We start from the raw sequence: 17,523 nt of genomic DNA, 5'->3' as shown, positions 1-17,523 counted from the left end.
GGATTTGCACTGATAGTGTCGCTGCCCGACACCCTTAGGAGTACGGCCACGATGAGTCGTATATGGCAAGAACTTTGGAAAGATCCCTGCCCATTTATATTCAACAGTGGTAGCGGATTATCGATATGCATAAGAAGTTCCTTTACCGGATACGCCTAATTGATAGGGAGATATGTATATTCCAACCTCGAAGAAGATCTCATTGTTCACAGGATCGGCAGACTTCCGCTGACCATGCATGAAACAGATTGCATCAAAGCGTTAGATTTCTCTTTGCAGGCTCCGTGTCGGCGTGTGTAAAGGCTGATCACTAACCGCGAGGTCGTCAGTCGATTGGTGATGATTGAGGTGAATAATACGTGGTTCAAAATTATATATTCGCGCGCGGCTCGACTCGCTAATTTAAGGTTGGGCGAATTCTTGGCTGTCTCAGATAGCATTCATATCAGCGTCTCACGTTTGCTGATGCAGCTTTCAGGTGATACTCCAGATAGTCCAGGTCATAGTTACAAGCTAGAGTTATACAAGGAGCTCGAGCCGGCCTTATGATGGTCGTAGTTTAGATTAAAGTTGAATGTGCAATTAACATATACTCGGTTTTGCGTCGAGTTAACTGGAGTGCTAAAATTACGGAAATTGGCCGCACTAATTATGATAACTAAATTGAATATGAGAAACTAGATTAGTGGCAGCACCACGCAACGGTAACTAAAATTAGTTAATAGAATGCTGCCAACACTTAACCGGGCTTGCAGTTATTAGACGTTCGACGCTTAACTTGCTGCCACCCATCTGACGGCTATCCAAGTCTCCGCAACTGAGAGGTTGCAGCGACCCCATAAAAATCGTCTATCATCTCAGCATGGATCAGGTCTACACCACTGTAAGTACGGAAGACTGGTCGTTATTCGAGGCAATCTAGCTAGAGCAGGCAAGCGAGGATCCTGAAACCTGATTGTGTAACTATCATGAACAACAATCGTGCCAAATAAGTATTCTGAATACTAATATTGATGTTGTCTTACGTGTCTTTTGGCCCGATGACGCAGACAGTGCGAGGTCGATGCCAAGTATTATATTTGCTATCTTTGAATATATCTTATTCTTATACTACGCGCAACTTTTTAAGCATCTTAACCCTGGCACTCGATCAGGATTCTGATGTTATCACTATTCTTACTTTCTATAAGCTTAGCCGGAGTATGATATATGGCAGGGGGATGATATATTAATATGAGTGTGCGGAACAGTTGGATGATCGATGGCGTTCTATGCTCGTTACATCCTTGTGAGAAGGTTTGCGTTTACAAGAGCTAGGATATACGTTATGGTAGAAAGCCTGTATGTAATGAAGGTAAGAAAAGCGAAAAGATGATTAGTAGAGTACAGGTGCTGCTACAGGGAACCGTATGCAATGAGAGATGGAGATCACGGGTCAGTATACGGACGTCACTATGACGGAAAGGATGCCGCAATTTGCTTAATTCAGTGTTGTCTAACTATCCTCAATCATTGTAATTTTTAACTGTGGCTCAAGTTTTAAAGTGACAGCTTGGTACCATTAAAAATTGGCGTAGAGGAACAGGGTTGCAGCGATAAGCCAGCAGCGGTGCACGCAGCCGCGCTAGCGTATTACTCCTGTCTTCACACAGCCATTCGCCATGGCCGGTCTATTTGCCACTATATTGTTGAAGGTCGGAATTACAGACGGAATTGCGTTAAGAAGCCGAGGTCCTGACCATTTAGTGGCTATAGTTCTGAGCAGTCACATCCGTTGTCCACTGACTTCCTCCAACTACCTCCGATATTTCGTCAAAGTAAAACGTTCCCTACGGTTATGACTCGCATTAACAATCATCCACGGAAACGAATTCTAGCGATTGGAAGACCAAAGTTCGCATTGGCAGAACTAGCCGAGTTAGAAGCACTGTATGACGTCGACTTTGTCATGCCAACTAATCGCAGCGAGACGAAATCCGCCATCGCAGAAATCTGCGCGAAAACGCCTGCCCCATACGACGCATGTTTCTGGTTATTTGGGTGGACGCATTATAAGCCGTTCGACAAGGACTTGTTGGAGCCAGTACTCCCGTGTGGGATGTTCGCTGGCGGTGGGGCTGGCTATGATAATGTCGACGTGGAATGGATGTCACATAATGGGGCGTGGTATAGCAACACTCCCGGAACGCCGACTACAGGGACGGCGGATATGCATATCTTCTTGATGCTGGCGGCGTTGCGTGGTACTACGCTGGCGGAAAGAACATGTCGAGAAGGACGATGGCGCGAGGGATTACCGCTATTCGATGATCCCGACGGGAAAGTGCTCGGGATTGTGGGGATGGGTGACATCGGTCGCGAAGTTGCAAAGAAGGCTAGAATATTTAATATGGACATTATTTATTATAACCGACGACGACTGCCAGACGAAATTGAGAAGGAACTGGGCGCAGAATATGTGTCATTTGAGGACCTGATTAAGCAATGCGATGTACTGTCCATCAACTGCCCACTTAGTAAAGATACATATCACCTCATTTCCCATAAGGAGTTTACAAAGATGAAGGATGGGGTGTATGTCGTTAATACCGCTCGTGGAGCCATTATTGACGAGACTGCATTGAAGGAAGCGCTTATATCCGGAAAAGTGTGCAGAGCTGGTCTTGACGTTTTCGAAAGTGAGCCGCACATTGATCCATTCTTCCTTAACAGTGATAGCGTCACGATCCAGCCGCACTATGGTGGATTCTCTGTTGGAACGATTCGAAAGGGCGAAAAATTAATCTTGGAGAATATAAAATGTTATTTAGAGACTGGGAAGCCGGTTACGCCAGTCAACGAGAGTGAACTGAGACTTGTTAATTGATGTTGTTTGTACTCATAGTAGGCATGTGATGAGCGTATACGTGCTGACGCAATCAAGAGCGATCCACGCCAGTAGTTGTGGAATTGGGGCTTTCGGATTACGAACTGTAATGTCGCAGGAAATAGTCTCAGTCTAGTTCCAACATTTGTAGGCTCCATTTGATCAACTTATTCATGGAAATGTATCTCTCATAGCTACACATAAGAAGGAGCGGCTGCCGCAACTACGCTACGGCTAATCCACACTACACATCGTTCACTTCATATGAATTAATCATAACTATTAACATCAACGCCGCGGCTCTTGAAGGAGCGGGTGCCCATAGTCATTGAGACTGGCAACGGGTCAACAGATACCGGTCACATCGATCCAATACCCCGATAGTCCCCGCGGCCAGTATGATTTCGTAGCAGCCAGGGCTTTGCGACATCATTCATCAAGATAATGCAATATATGAGCGGACTTACAGTATTGACAAGTAACACGGCTTTGAATATGTGCAAGTTGCTGAAATTCGCGACGGCATTTGATATTGTTGACGTTCAGGTTCGCGAGCGCGAGAGCAATTTGAGAAAGTTTAGGTACTTGAGTAATTCCCGGGGGCTGCAAGGGGGAATTCTTTTCCAAGCAAGATAATGATCGTATGAATTCGGTGCTGTTGTCGGCTGTCGAGAAATTTAGCCACTAATGTAGACCTGCGGAATTCTTGGTAAGTAATCATTATAAACCAATTTTGCATTGAGGCTGCCTCAGATTGCAGAGCGATTGGTGGACAGATTGCTATTCGAGCTGCTGGTTCCGCCATGTCCACTCACGACTACACGAACCCCCATCACAATTACCAGCCAGTAAAATGATGGCGTATCAGAGCGTCGACGAACTAATGTCTAACTGCGATGCCTCATACTAGCATTACCACTCAATCCCGAAACAAGGCACATTATTAGCGCAAGCTCATTGCTTCTAGCTGAATCCTTCCTCGAGGACCTTTGTGAATGGCGTGACATTGAGCATATACTAGATTGTGATTGCGGTATTATGGCCATGAGTAGAGAATTTAGTCGTTGAATCCTGAAACATTGTCCGAATAACCAGCTAGCATTACTATCCGCAGGATTGCCAACAGTAGTAGGCGACGCGAAAGATTCCAGTAAATTTTATTCACCTATTTCAAAAGTCGCTTGCAAAAGTATACAATATAGATCTAAGAATAAAGATATGCGATTGGGATACAGAAGCTGATGGAAGAGTTCGTTCTGGAAGGTGGTGGATGATCGTGCCGTTTAGGTTCAGCCTACTTCGTATGGCACCAAAACAGAATAGGTGGCGGTGCTGATACGAGCCACATTTTGCGTCTCCCACGGTAATCATCTTCTCCAGTCATCCACATTTATTGGATTAACTATAGATGACGGTTCTGGAGAACGAAGGCTAGAATTCAGGGGCATATGTGCTAGACATAATTTAACGACTATTTCCATTATCCGAGGGGAAAGCGACCAGAACGGCACGAAAGGAAGTCTCACAACTCTCATTATGGATCCCAATCGCGCTGGATTACTAGTATTCCTGCTTATTATTATGCTATTGACTCCCGAATCGTCATCACCAGCACAGAAATCAGCGTTCCAGGAATTCCTGAGGGTACAGAAATCGCGGCGAGACGTGCTCCTGAACACTACGTTCGAAGGAGGACCAGGAGACTTGGAAGGCATCAGTAATCCGATTTTGCCGCCTGAAATAGATGTGCGCGCTCGAGAATTATGGGAGTCACAGGTGCCACCGGAGAACAAGCGGGATGAATTCTCGTTTTATAGCAATATTACTGGTCTCATGCGAGGAGATTGGAAGAGACTGGACATGGAGCTGAATGCAACTGAGCTGCCTGGTTTGAGTGACTATATGACTCGAGAAACCGCTAATTCGACTGGGAATGTGATGTGGGAGTCGTCAGTTGACACAAGAAATATTACGGACAGCGAGGGTGTTATAACTTTGGATATCAGTGAGAGCAGGTCGGGCCCCGTACAGATGGTCGAGGTAAATTGGCGGAATTTTTTGGCCCGCGGAATCGCGAGATTAATTTTTGCAATAGGCAAATCTCAATATTCAGAACAAACTCGGGAAGAATGGACACGATATTCCTTTACGAGGTATTCATTTTGCTGATACCGGAAATATCGTCATGGCAACTACCTCCAAAAAGTAAGCCACGTGGGTCATTTTTTGACACAAGCCATTCTTACAATATATAGGTTTGCCGGTATTTTTAGTTTGCCGCATCTGACACTAACCGAAGAGCGGTTCAACCAGTCCTTTACGCCGTTAGTTGAAGAAATCAATGCTACTATCGCCGAATTAGAATCAATCTATCAGAGAGATATAAACCCGTCATACAGTGGGCCAACTGGCTCTCCAGATAGTTGTGAATATATAGTATACCTTCAGATACACTCTAGCGCGTTGTCTCCTGAGGATCTGTCGATTATAGAGTCCGAACTTCGATTTCCCAAAGGACAGCCACATGAGGATATTCCTAAAGTCATATTATCGTCCCTGATATATTCGCCCAATTGTGGTTTCGCACTAGAAAGTCGGTCTGTGGCTGGAGAGAAAATCGAAAGATACTGGATCCGAGCCAGCAACGCTGCTCAAGTTGGGACGCTGCTGACACTGATACAGATATGGCTCCTCATCAGGCAGATGAACGACACAAACACGCCTTCTACTGTGTCAAAGTTGAGCTTCTGGACAGTGGGAATGATGGCGCTTGTGGATGGATATCTGTGCATGGGGTATTTGAGCGCCGCGATATTTATAGAGTCAACATTTCTACCGTTCATGACGGTTGCATTTCTGTCGTTTTTGCTGGTATCGGTATTTGGCATGCGATATTTGATTTTGATCTACCGAATACAACGGCCAGAACATCGTGCTCAGCAGCAACAGCAACAACAGCAACAGCAACAAACTCCACCTGCGACGGAGACACCAGACGCATTACCGTTGCCGGTTACAGCGACTCCACCAACACCGCAGACGAACGGCAACAATGCTCAGGAGGACGATGGCCGAAGTGATGTGAGCCTGCTATATTCACGGTTTTACTTTATCCTTTTAGGATTCATCTTTGCCACCCTCAATGCATCCACCTGGCCAAAACCATTTCGACAGATGTTCCAGCGCGCATTGTTCCTGCTGGTAAACTCCTACTGGGTGCCTCAAATCTATAGAAATATTATGCGCGGATGCCGACGAGCGTTTAAGTGGGAATTCGTATTGGGTATGAGCATTATTCGCCTGGCACCAATGCTGTATCTCTACCTCTTCCAAGGCAATATAATATTCCATGAAGTTGAGCCAATATGGGCAATGATAATTGTCGGGTGGGTATGGCTACAGGTCTGTACACTTGCGAGTCAGGAAATTCTCGGCCCGCGATTTTTCGTCCCTGGAAACTTGCTGCCTCCGTCATATGACTACCACCCGCCGCTATTCGTGCCGGATCTCGAAGGCGGTCTAGGAAGCGGCGACCAGACTACCGTGTCAACAGATTCAAATGGCGGCGTCATCGTCGTCGGTCCAACCGACTGTGCAATCTGTATGCACCCGATCGACTTACCGCGCGAAGCTCACCACGATTACAACGGCGAGGGCGGGTCGAGTGGCGGTATTTCAACGTCGTCGCCGACTGCGTTACTAGCGAGACGGAACTACATGGTCACGCCCTGTCGGCACATTTTCCATACGCAGTGTCTGGAGTCGTGGATGCGGTTCAAGTTACAGTGCCCGACTTGCCGAAATGCATTGCCGCCGTTATAAAACAAACTAGTTTGATTCCAAATGTTCTATTTAAATTTTTTGTGCGTTTTGGCGAGTACAAATTTGACTGCCAAGTTTGCTAGTTTTGGGGAATAGATGTAGCAAGCGGGGAAAGTTGTTTAGGTAGGGCAGGGTGGGTTTATTTGTGGATGGAGTTATTGGTAAAGTTTGTGTAAGTATCGATTGCTACATATATTGGAACGACAAAGGTCTGGTTTCTTCGGAATTTGCGCATATGCTGGGTTCTTTTTTTGTCTTTGGTTGGCATCGAAATCTTTGCAAGTTACGGTTTTGAAGTGGCGTTAACTTGATGCTAATTTTGCCGGAAGAGATGTTCTGAATGTAAATAGGAATTGAAGAATGGTAATAAGTGTTGAAACTTGGCACTGCATTTATGACCATAGTAAACATGGATACCGCGCATGTCACTTAATACCATTATTATTATCTATTGCCTTGGCAGATTGATTTTTACAAGACTCATCACAAATAAAATAGGTAGAAATCACGGTAAACATATAATGAGGCAAATTTCCAAAAACAACAACAAAAAAAAGAAATGTTACAGGAGTTTTACAAAATATACGAAAGCAGGCGTCTATATAACAAATAACAGTAATACTACGATGCAAGAATGAACAAAAACCAACCCCTGAAAAGCCACTATCAACCGTCCAAAGAAGAAGAGCAAAAAACCTCATATATGCTAATCGCGTCCACTTCCAAATTATGAATTGCTAGCAATAGAAGATTTGCGTACAAAATGCTTGAAAATATGACCCACTGCTCCACATATCAACTTTCAAATAAAAGCCCTACTCCCTTTTTTTTCGTCACACTTAGTCTATATCGATGACGTTGGAACTTCGCTGATCTCATTGCTCAATACGCGCCAGTTCTCCGCGAATAACTCAGCATACTTCAAACGCTCTTGTGCGTAATCTTGGAACAATTTCGCGACTCTGTACTTGGTCTGCTGGAAGTAGGCTAGCTCGTCACGCATGCATTCCTTGATCAACCATGTTCTCGTGTGCTGCTCCTTGATTGACTCTCGGTCACGCTGGATCGAGATTTGTATCCGGTCAACATCAGACTGTTTAAAGTCTGGTCTATCGCGCATGCCGGCAAGTCTAGTTTCGTTGTTGCTGATCCTCCGTTCCAAGTATGAGATGGTGTTGACATCAAGTTTCTCCTCGCGGTCAAAGAGCTCTTTGATGCTGATGAGAGTGTCGCGGTGGCGCTTGAAGTCCTCTAAGACGCCAATTTCCCATCCACGCGATTCGTCCTCGAGAAGGTCCTTCGCATTGTTCAAGTATTTCGAGACATTCTTGATGCCGTCATTAACGAGCGACAGATCATTCGTGTCGACGGAGTACGTCTTCTGAGTCACATCCTGCAGTGTATTCAGGGACGTCGCGAAGCGCTGATGATCAGAAGCAACGGACTCTTGACGCTTCTCCATTCTGTCGATCAGAAGACACAGGTGTGTATAAAGCTCAGCTTCCATCTTCACACCCGTCTTGACCTCCTCCCATTTATCGGCCTCAGCCGCGTTCCACGATTCAATTAAACCGTCAGGTAATGAGCGGCCGGTGAATTCATCCTCAACTGACACCGCGGCCTGTTTTCTCCAGACTGCGAGCTCGGTGGGGACCGTCAAGAACATGACAACAAGCTGTTCACGACTGAGGACAGGGTGCTTCGCGAGCTCGTTAATGAATCGCGATAGACCGCGACGACGGCGCTCAAGGAAGAATTCGTCGGATGATAGATAGTGACCGTTGACTGCAAATCGCTTGGGAGGCAACAACGGCAAGATGCGGAATGGATACCGCTTTAATAAGCAATTGAGAAGCCACACGAAGTCGCTGTACCGTCGTACCACACGGTAGCCTCCACGAGCAACAGTACCGTCGGCACCAGGAACAGAAGTACCTTCGAGCAAATAGTTGACATGGCGGAAAATGAAAACCCCTTCCTTTTCCGGAATGATAGAAACACGAATTCGGTCTTGTTCATGTGCGTCGTAGTATGGTTGAGCACGAGTATACGGAAAATTGGGAACAGGCGGAGGATATGCTGAACCATTTGCCCCCTCTTCTTCGTCAGCATCTGAGTCATCGTCCTCTACAACAGTCGCGCCCTGTGTTGACTGGGGAACAACAATTGGCTCGTCACTATAGATTGCTGTGCTATTGGTTGGTCTAGCGAGTTCATTGTAATCAGCACCAAGCACGGACGAGTAATTAGAATTGTAGTTGTCGGCAGAATAGTTTGAGGTGAAGTTATTGGAAGAGTAGTTATTTGAGGAGTAATTGTTTGATGAGTAGTCAGAAGCGTAAGTGTTGGACGAGTAATTGTTCGATGGGTAAGCGCTAGAATAAGGGGCAGGCGAGATTCCGTCGTCATCATCGTCATCCTGAGCCGCCCACGGATCGGAGACAGCGATGCCCGGTGGAGAAGAAGGCGATGGCGGAGTCATTGCAGTTGGAGGTATGCTATTGTTGTTGGACTGAGGGATGGTCAAAGGTGGAACCGATACTGGTTGTGGTCTCGCGGGAGGAGGAGCATATGTCTGACGGGATGGAGCAGGAGAAGGTGTTGGTGCCGGTGCGATAGGTACGGTCTTCGTAACTGGCCTGGGTGCGGCGTGACGTGACCGAGTGCCAGTGCCAGTGCCAAACCTCAACTTCGTAACGGGAAGGTCTTCGTCGCAACGTGTTAGTGACCATGATATCCTTTCAATTGATAATAACCGAATAAAACGTACTCTGTCGACGCGAGTCAACTGCGTCGAGACCAAGGTCATCTTCTCCATCTTGGACAAGACCAATCATGGCCATGGCCACACACCAAGTACCTCGGTCAATTCTGTTGTCAGTCTTGTTGCGAATGATAAGGTTGATGATACGATCGGCATTGGGATTGTTGGAAAGACCGGCACGGTCAATGGCATGGCGGACATTCTCAACTGTTAACGCGCCACCGATAGGATTCTCAGCATCGAACGAGTCGTTGTAGACCTGAGGGACCTTGGTCGGGTCGAGGAGAGTGGCGATAGTTGGCTTCTGCGACGCTCGTGGAATAGGCAAAGACCATGGGTCGCCGTCGTCACCATCGAACAGCCGCCCGGCAGAAGACACAGTTGACCTTGTGGTCGCCAGGGACGACCGTGGAGTTGGCTCAGGGTCGCCAAACAAGGACGACCGCGCGGTAGTCGAGGAGACACTCTCGTAGTCGTCTCCAAACAAAGACATGACGGCGTCGATGAGCGATATCGAGTTGTAAAGGAGAAGGTGACGAAGAAAAGATGGTCGAGAGTAAGAGTGGATAGTGGAATTCGTGGACACTAGACCAACTGTGGTCGGTGGTGTAGCTAACTAAGCCTTCGTCCCGATTCGGCCGTTGCGTTATCACCGGCCGCACACCAGCAATAGCCCTAACCCTGCGGCTATCTTCGCAATTGCCAAAAAAACAAAGTCTGACTGTGGCCATCTTTTGCCTGCAACTGATGCCAAACCGATTCAAGCCACTGGCGATCAACCACCCTGGCTGTGTATATATGGTCTTGTAATGTTAGTCTACAGTCGACTCTGTTCAGTTACCAGTCGCGGTTGACGAGTGGTTGATATATATGAATATTACTCTCTAACTTGCTATCTTGTAAATTATGCCCACGGGCCTCCGGGTATGAAGAATAGAGTAAACTTTCAAGTAGGTATACATTTCTAGGACTCACAACGAAAGACCTAAACAGACGAGAAGAATGAACCGATATACATAATACATTTTTGTTTCAAACAGCGAAAGAAAGATTATTATTTTACAGGCTCAGAAGTAAAGCAGAGAATTACAACCCGCCGCTTCTCATTCACGTATTCTAACTGAGGTGCAGATATCTGCGTCATTCTCCTCTGGCGCGTAGATAAAAGCACGAGACCCTCGGGAATGACAATACTGTCTGAGCTAAACCCTAACCCGGACCTGGAAAATAAAGCGCGTTTTGCTAGTGACGCGCCAAAGGACGCGCTCACCTTAATGCGAATCGAGTCTCCTCGCCCATAACAAACAACGCCTCCCTGCACGTTCGCAAATCGACATACGACGCGTCTAGTATCACTGTCGTACACCTCATGGGGTTGGCGTAAGTGGGATTTCGGGCTCGTCTTGGGATGGAGAACAAGAAGCGCGGCGGACAACGGCGGTCGCTGGTCCAGGCGGGACTTAGCTTCATGAACGCGCCTACGCCGCCGTCGCTAGCGGCCTCGAGGCGTGGTGCTAGTAAGATTTTGGAAGGTGACGGGTTTGACGCGGAGATGAGGACTCAGACTGGTGGACCGATGACGCGAAGTATTAGCCAGACTACCGCCGGCAACGACAACATCAAGTCCGAAACTATCCACGACAGTAAAGTTGCGAATGCAAAAGTAGGAGATATAAAAATGGATGATATAATGGACGAGATTGAGGATGTGTCAAGTGATGCTGAAGAGTCAAGACCGAAGAACAAGAATCGATTGACGCTGGCACGAGTATTGACTCGTGACAACTCTGTGTTTGTCCCAGAGCAGTTGGATGAAGATCCTGTTCCTTCCATGTCAGAGGACTCGTTGGGTGAGCATGAGCCGGCAAGGAACTGGGGAAGAAAGAAGCGTACTTCAACCAAGAGATCGAAAAGGCCTTCGACATCCACTGACGTCTCCGAATTGGACAAGAAGTCACGCAGGTCCACAAAGAAGACAAAAATTAGCCACCCACAGTTTAACACTCTCTTCAAGCTTTGGAAGCCATCCGGCACTCTAATTGGTGCGTCCCCATTGGACACGAATAATGACTCCACTACTTCTGGATCATCGTCAACATCTCTTTTGTCTCCCGAGCAATTGTGTGAGGCAACAACCTCGACGGCAGCGGCCCATGCTTCTCCAGGAATAGTCAAGCTGAAAGTTCCTCGACTATTTCTACAAGGACTGCGATTATCGTCTCGGTCAGCCTTGTCAACGAAGGCATTACATGATCGTGAGTCTCCCCAGGATCCGTCGCCGAAGAAGCAAAAAGCGCGCAGGAAAGCATTTACGCTTACGTCGGACGATGAGGTTGATAGTCCCGAATTTGCTTCAAAACGACGGCCTGCGCAACGTGAACAAAATCCTAGCGTCGTGCAGATTTTAAAAGACGACAGCATATCACCTCCCACACCGCCAAAATCGACCGATTCCGGCGATGACGAGGGCAACTCAGCTCGTGATATTTCAATGTCAATTATTGGTCAAGGTGTGGCTATCGATATTTCGAATGAGGCAAATTCTGGATTTAGTACTGACACGTCCGACTCAGCGATGAAACGCGAGCAGCAGAGGAAGCCATTACATCCGTTTTTCTTGAAAAATAGACAAGATCCTCCAAAGCCGGTTGATGCCTCTGCAGAACTGAGCGCCACAGATGCGGATTTATCAGATGGCAAGACAATTCTTCGATGTTCCGATCATGTGAGGAGATTTGTATCGCAGACCAATGGTGTCAAAAAACCAATTCATCCATTCTTCCTGGGATGTATGTATTGTATTCGATTCCACGATTATGCAATCTCTAACTTTGTCGCAGCCAAAGCCAGAGCCTCGGCCGCAAGTCTAGTAGATGATAGTTCGCCACAAAGCGACAACTCTGGTTATGATACCGAAGCGGTGAATTCTTCGGTGAAAGAAGGCAGAACATCTTTGGCATACTCTTTCGGAAAATCGGTTGGCACGCTACCGAGCAGTGCTATCCCACCGGCGTGGCCATCTCGTGCAAATCGTCATGTTATTTACCAAGATCCCATTGTTGCAGAATTGTCGAATGCTCGAAAGAACAAATCTTACTCGCATTCTCGTCGCCGGAAGATGAAAATGGCCGAAGTGCACATTCCGAAGTCGGAAGATGTGGTCGAGAAACTCCTACGCGGCTTATTCCTATACGAGCGGTCGGCTGGAAGAGATAACCTTCTTCCGTTCCCCACACGTCATCTCATGACATCAGGCGACTTACAAGTCCTTGCGCTTCAGCATGTTGATCTCACGCGCCATCCTTACCTGGAATACCTTTACCGCGAGTGTTTGCCTCACCAAAGCGCGTTCGACAAGGCCGATTTCGAGGTCCAAATGTGGAGTGCGAAATACACGCCGGTACGAAGTATTCACAGCGCGGTGTCGAATGACAGTGCATTGTTGGTTCGAAAATGGCTATCTGCAAGGACGGACGAGGCGATGGATCGCAGCAACACTTTGCGGATTGCGTCGATGAGGAGCATGCAAAGACGACAGAAATTTGATGATCTGGACGGCTTCATATGTTCTGATGAGGACGAACGACCGAAGATTGAGCTTGATCCAATTTCCTCTTCCGATGATGACTATGAAAGATCTACGGACGTGAGGATTCAGGATACCAAAAACGGCGACAGGGGCTCCAGTACAGAGGATGACGAAGAAATGGTCGACAGTCACCGCCATAGTGCACGTCGATCAAAGCGTCTGCAAATATCGACAAAACCGAACAGAGTATCGCGATTACGACCGAAAACTGCGCGTCCGAGCCGACATTCAAATGTTCTCGTTCTCACCGGCGCGTCATCGACTTTCAAAACTGCAAGTGTGTATGCGGCTGCTGCGGAGCTTGAGTATTTCGTATTTGAGATACATGCAGGGCAGAAGAGAAGTGGGAAGGATATTCTTGACCAAGTCGGCGAAATGAGTCAGTCACATCTTGTCCATCACAAATCGATCGCCGCCGGCAATCGGGATACGCCGGTTTTCAAGCAGAAGAGTTTAGTTTTGGTGGAAGATGTCGATACGCTTTATGACGAAGACAAAGCATTCTGGCCGTCGCTGGTAAAGTTCATTGAGACTTCCAAGCGTCCAGTAATTTTGACGTGCACGGACAAGGCCCTTGTCCCAGCGGACCTTCTTGAAGCGAATCCTGGCAGTCTTTTAGAATTTGCACCGTGCAATCTGGATATTGCAACGGACATGTTGTGGATGATTTCGCTGTGCGAGGGCCACCTTCTACCAAAGCCAGATGTGAGGGAGTTATTGCGGTTCAAGGACGGTGACATACGGGCTGCATTAGCACAACTTCAGTTTTGGTGTCAGATGGCAGTCGGCGACCCGAGGAAGGGACTTAGCTGGGTGTTGATCCGTCCCCGGGATGCGAGTTATGAGGGTTTTAGAAAGATAAGGGTTATTAGCGAAAACACATTCACAAGAGGGCTTTTACAGCACAGCATGAAGCAGCGATTGCCGGTCATGGCGGTTCCTGGCAACGAAGAAGACGTTGCGATGACTGATGCTTCACGCATTGCATCCCACGCTGTGAACCTCAGAGTTTTAGAGGCAGCTTATGATTTGTTGTCCAGCGCGGATTTGTGGCGAAGTAACATGCATACTCTATTTGAAGTTCCTTTGGTAAGTTAATGTGTTGTGCCCGAGTGCTGCGACTGATGCTCACTTCATAAGATTCCTGACAACGACGAACTATTCGTTGATCCATGGCAGCCCGGAGATATGACACTTGGCTGCCCAGTCGTTGCATCTGAATTGCAACGGGTAGTGGAACCTTGTGACTATGAATTTAGGATGGCAGACATGGCCGATAGCCTTGCCAAATCGTACTTAGATGCTCAAGGGCTATGCATGTACGCATAGTTTAGTATTTTGGACTACTGTTATGTACACTAGTAGAATTATTGTATTATTATTGCTTGATGTAATATAGTCATTGTGCAAAGGTTTGACTGTATTTATATGCGAATCTCTCATATCAATGCGATGCCGCCGGTCACATGCAATATGACCCCAAAACTCCCTTACCCGACCATACAGATCATATCGGCCTGCGGTGTTTTGTCCAGAGGTCTAGATTCACACAGTTTAATATCCTGATTTCGTTTATGCTAACCTCTCTCGGTGCTGGGACTAAAGGATTGGAGGGTTTGGCAATATAGACATTTAAGGAGACAAAATACTGCATTGTTGCTGTGAACGTGCTTAACTTTTGTAATCTATGATCTAAACACTTAGAAACACATCCGCAAAAACCGGCCCCACGGCAGATTCCACCGCTAAAGACAGCGTATCCAGCCAAATAATACATGAAATCCATATTGCACCATAGCCAATACGCCAGACTCTAAGGAGCAAATAATGCCAATCAATTTTGTAAAGTCCAAAACCGAAATATTTTTACGTCCCACTGTCCGTTATCCTGCTCTGACTTCTGATCTCGTTGCCGAGAATAATTTCCGTCCAATCTGAAAGCTCTTCGGCCGGTAATATAGCCTCGACGTCGCCATCCTCAAAGTCCCACTCATCCTCAGACGGGGCAATGCGGGTCTCGTCGCGATCGTCTTCGTACATTGCTGAGAAGAATGCGTTCCCGTTACTGCCTGTGGACATTGTAGCGGTACTGTCTCTCCTTTTCAACGTGCTGACTGCCCGGCGCAATCGTCGGTTGGGCACGGATGGCATCCAACTGAACGTGCTACTTGGCCGTGTGGACGGAGACTGCTGGAGGAGTTCGAGCGACAGGTCCCGATGAAGATGTTCTTCTTGTATTTCATCTCCGGTATTGCTAGCGACCCAGTCTTGGTTTGCTTCAAGGTTCGAGGAGTACAATCGAATTGCGCGCGTCTCCTGTTCGTCGCAATCTGGATCGACGCCCCGAACAAGGAATGTCGGAGTGGGGGGATTGTCAGACAGCGACGAGTGCCAGACGGGTGCTTCGAGGGGCGGGATAGTCTGAGGCGGAGTACGTGGCATCAATTTTCTTAGGATGGAGCGAGAACCTGTGGACGAGGACATATTTCGGCGAGATAACTTTTGACGGAGCTTCGCGAATCCGACAAAGCGCATGAGACGACAAAAGACTGACGAATTGGTGTACCAGCGACCGTGGGCTGCGGTGAGTGAGGAGAATAGTCAATCAAAAACCGGCAAACAGCGAACAGCAGGCAAGACATTCTAGCAGATGGGAAGCAGCACAGTCGTGGATCTGCGGCAAGCAGACTGACCGGCGCGTAGCATTCGGGGATCTAGGTCGCACGAACCAAACACGCATCACCGAGATCGAGCACAGTACAAGAGTGATCTCGGAAAATCCTAGGGATAACCTGGAGAATTAACCTGATCGAGATCTTCTGGACCTTCGAGATTCCTGGATCATTGCTGAGTTATAGTGTTTGTCAAATATAGACTGTCACCAACGTTGTTCCTGCGGTTGCTGATGGCGTTCAAGGCTGGGAAAGTGATAAACCAAGATACATCAATACTAATGTATCGAACCCCCATTTGTTACACCCTGTCGATGCCAGTGGAAGCAGCACGCATCTGACATCAACATCTTTGGATTTGTTTGGTTGGTGGATACTAATTAATGTGTCTGCGATTGTTAGTCCTGTCGTGATCACGAGACCGCCGCATGGCTCGTCGTGGGCTGAGCTGCTCGGAGTTGGACACACATATTCCGACTTCTTTACAATTTCTGTCATGATATTCTTAATCCTGGCTGGATTGCGGTTGCGATTTGAGATTTAAGGGTGTCTTCATCGTGAATAGTAAACCAACCATTTCATGTATTAGGAGCGATGATATAACCCAGTGTTTCATCAGTGTTTCGATTAATTACTAGCAATTAGCATCTTGTTTGCTTTCAGTACTATTTGTAACTAAATCTACGATGTTTCGATGAAATAACAGATCTCTGTGACCAGATTTAACGACCAACAGTTGTGTCTCCACCAAGATTCGATATGATAGAGTGAGCAAAGCATCCCCAGATTGAACACCAAATCTGACTCCTCCACTATGCAAACGCAGCCACAAGTACGTTAATATTGGAAGCGTCGCGTGAACCAGAAAGCATTCACACTCCGTTCGATGACTCGAGGTAACTAATTACTACGGCATGCCGATGCACCAATTTCCAAGCACGTTGCGACGCTTTCTGTGAGTTCTGCTCCCCGAACCGTGCGTACCTGCCGCGACTTAATCGCGGGTCCCTTTTGCCTCACTACACTTACTAACAGTATGAAATTCGACAATTTCGGCAATAGGTTGCAAGATCGCCCGATCGATAGGCGACCTGCGCATAATTCTCGCTTCGCATTTGCGGCGCTTGGGGCATTTGAGTTCCTGTACTCTGGACCACTGGTAGTACGGGACGATTCGGGTGCAGTCAAATAATGAGCTGCGACAGCGTTGACGGATCGGGGTGTAGTAATGCCACAAGTATTGAGGGTACCTTTCGGGTGTGTAGAGTTTCACTTTTCCTGGAGCACGAACAACTGGATAAGTGACTGTGGCACAGCGAGGTCGATTCTCGAATGACAACGGCGTCGCAGACCTAGAAGCGGGTGCGACAGTAGATATATCGTCTGCGAATGAAGCGTCGATAAATTGCGGTGCAGACAATTGGCTCTTGCCTGTATGGACTGAGTCGTATCCCGCATTTATAACCAAGTCGTATAAACTATCGAAGAGATCAATGCCATCGAAACTGCCGATATCATAATTGTCAAGTTCGTCATCGCTCAAATCCCCACGACGCAATAACGGATCAAGCATATGGCGTTCCTCATCTGTAACCCAGTCATCGGAATAGAAAGAGCCAGCGAAGAAACTGAAAAGACGGATAAAACGATAGGACGGAGTAATAGTTCGCATATCGGCAACCTACGAAGTAACGAAAAGGACGAGACTAGATGACGGTAGATAACAATCAGTGCAGAACAGGAAGCAAACCATGTCGCGCCTTTTATAGTTCGCCGAGTTGAACATACCACGCTCGGCTTCGGCTCGATG

The 17,523-nt window shown here is 47.3% G+C and overlaps 6 protein-coding genes across 6 annotated transcripts; 3 read left to right on the top strand and 3 right to left on the bottom strand.

Moving 5' to 3' along the window:
- Positions 1–1,468: 1,468 nt before the first annotated feature.
- On the top strand, positions 1,469–2,958 carry POJ06DRAFT_100350 (glyoxylate reductase). Its single transcript, XM_056183905.1, has one exon. The coding sequence runs from the start codon at positions 1,838–1,840 to the stop codon at positions 2,864–2,866; it is 1,029 nt and encodes a 342-aa protein (XP_056043707.1). The 5' UTR covers positions 1,469–1,837; the 3' UTR covers positions 2,867–2,958.
- Positions 2,959–4,225: 1,267 nt separating this feature from the next.
- POJ06DRAFT_252178 (uncharacterized protein) lies at positions 4,226–7,072 on the top strand. The gene is made up of 3 exons (XM_056187491.1): positions 4,226–4,906; positions 4,962–5,071; positions 5,122–7,072. The coding sequence occupies exons 1-3, from the start codon at positions 4,403–4,405 to the stop codon at positions 6,686–6,688; spliced, it is 2,181 nt and encodes a 726-aa protein (XP_056043706.1). The 5' UTR covers positions 4,226–4,402; the 3' UTR covers positions 6,689–7,072.
- On the bottom strand, positions 7,073–10,046 carry POJ06DRAFT_252176 (uncharacterized protein). Its single transcript, XM_056187490.1, has 2 exons — positions 9,459–10,046; positions 7,073–9,394 (listed from the first exon to the last, which is right to left on the bottom strand). The coding sequence occupies exons 1-2, from the start codon at positions 9,943–9,945 to the stop codon at positions 7,533–7,535; spliced, it is 2,349 nt and encodes a 782-aa protein (XP_056043705.1). The 5' UTR covers positions 9,946–10,046; the 3' UTR covers positions 7,073–7,532.
- A 675-nt stretch (positions 10,047–10,721) lies between these two features.
- POJ06DRAFT_252172 (uncharacterized protein) lies at positions 10,722–14,707 on the top strand. The gene is made up of 4 exons (XM_056187489.1): positions 10,722–11,962; positions 12,026–12,241; positions 12,293–14,130; positions 14,182–14,707. Exons 1-4 carry the CDS (start codon positions 10,861–10,863, stop codon positions 14,368–14,370), a joined length of 3,345 nt encoding a protein of 1,114 aa, XP_056043704.1. The 5' UTR covers positions 10,722–10,860; the 3' UTR covers positions 14,371–14,707.
- Positions 14,708–14,907: 200 nt separating this feature from the next.
- POJ06DRAFT_267849 (uncharacterized protein) lies at positions 14,908–15,525 on the bottom strand (the record flags this gene model as incomplete). The annotated part of the gene is made up of 1 exon (XM_056189266.1): positions 14,908–15,525. The coding sequence occupies one exon, from the start codon at positions 15,523–15,525 to the stop codon at positions 14,908–14,910; it is 618 nt and encodes a 205-aa protein (XP_056043703.1).
- Positions 15,526–16,707: 1,182 nt separating this feature from the next.
- On the bottom strand, positions 16,708–17,385 carry POJ06DRAFT_267848 (uncharacterized protein; the record flags this gene model as incomplete). Its single annotated transcript, XM_056189265.1, has 1 exon — positions 16,708–17,385. One exon carries the CDS (start codon positions 17,383–17,385, stop codon positions 16,708–16,710), a length of 678 nt encoding a protein of 225 aa, XP_056043702.1.
- Positions 17,386–17,523: the final 138 nt, after the last annotated feature.

The sequence above is a fragment of the Lipomyces tetrasporus genome (genome assembly GCF_029532465.1).
Source record: "Lipomyces tetrasporus strain NRRL Y-64009 chromosome Unknown POJ06scaffold_5, whole genome shotgun sequence".
NCBI lineage: Eukaryota > Fungi > Ascomycota > Lipomycetes > Lipomycetales > Lipomycetaceae > Lipomyces > Lipomyces tetrasporus.
This window is presented reverse-complemented; position numbering and strand designations above follow the sequence as displayed.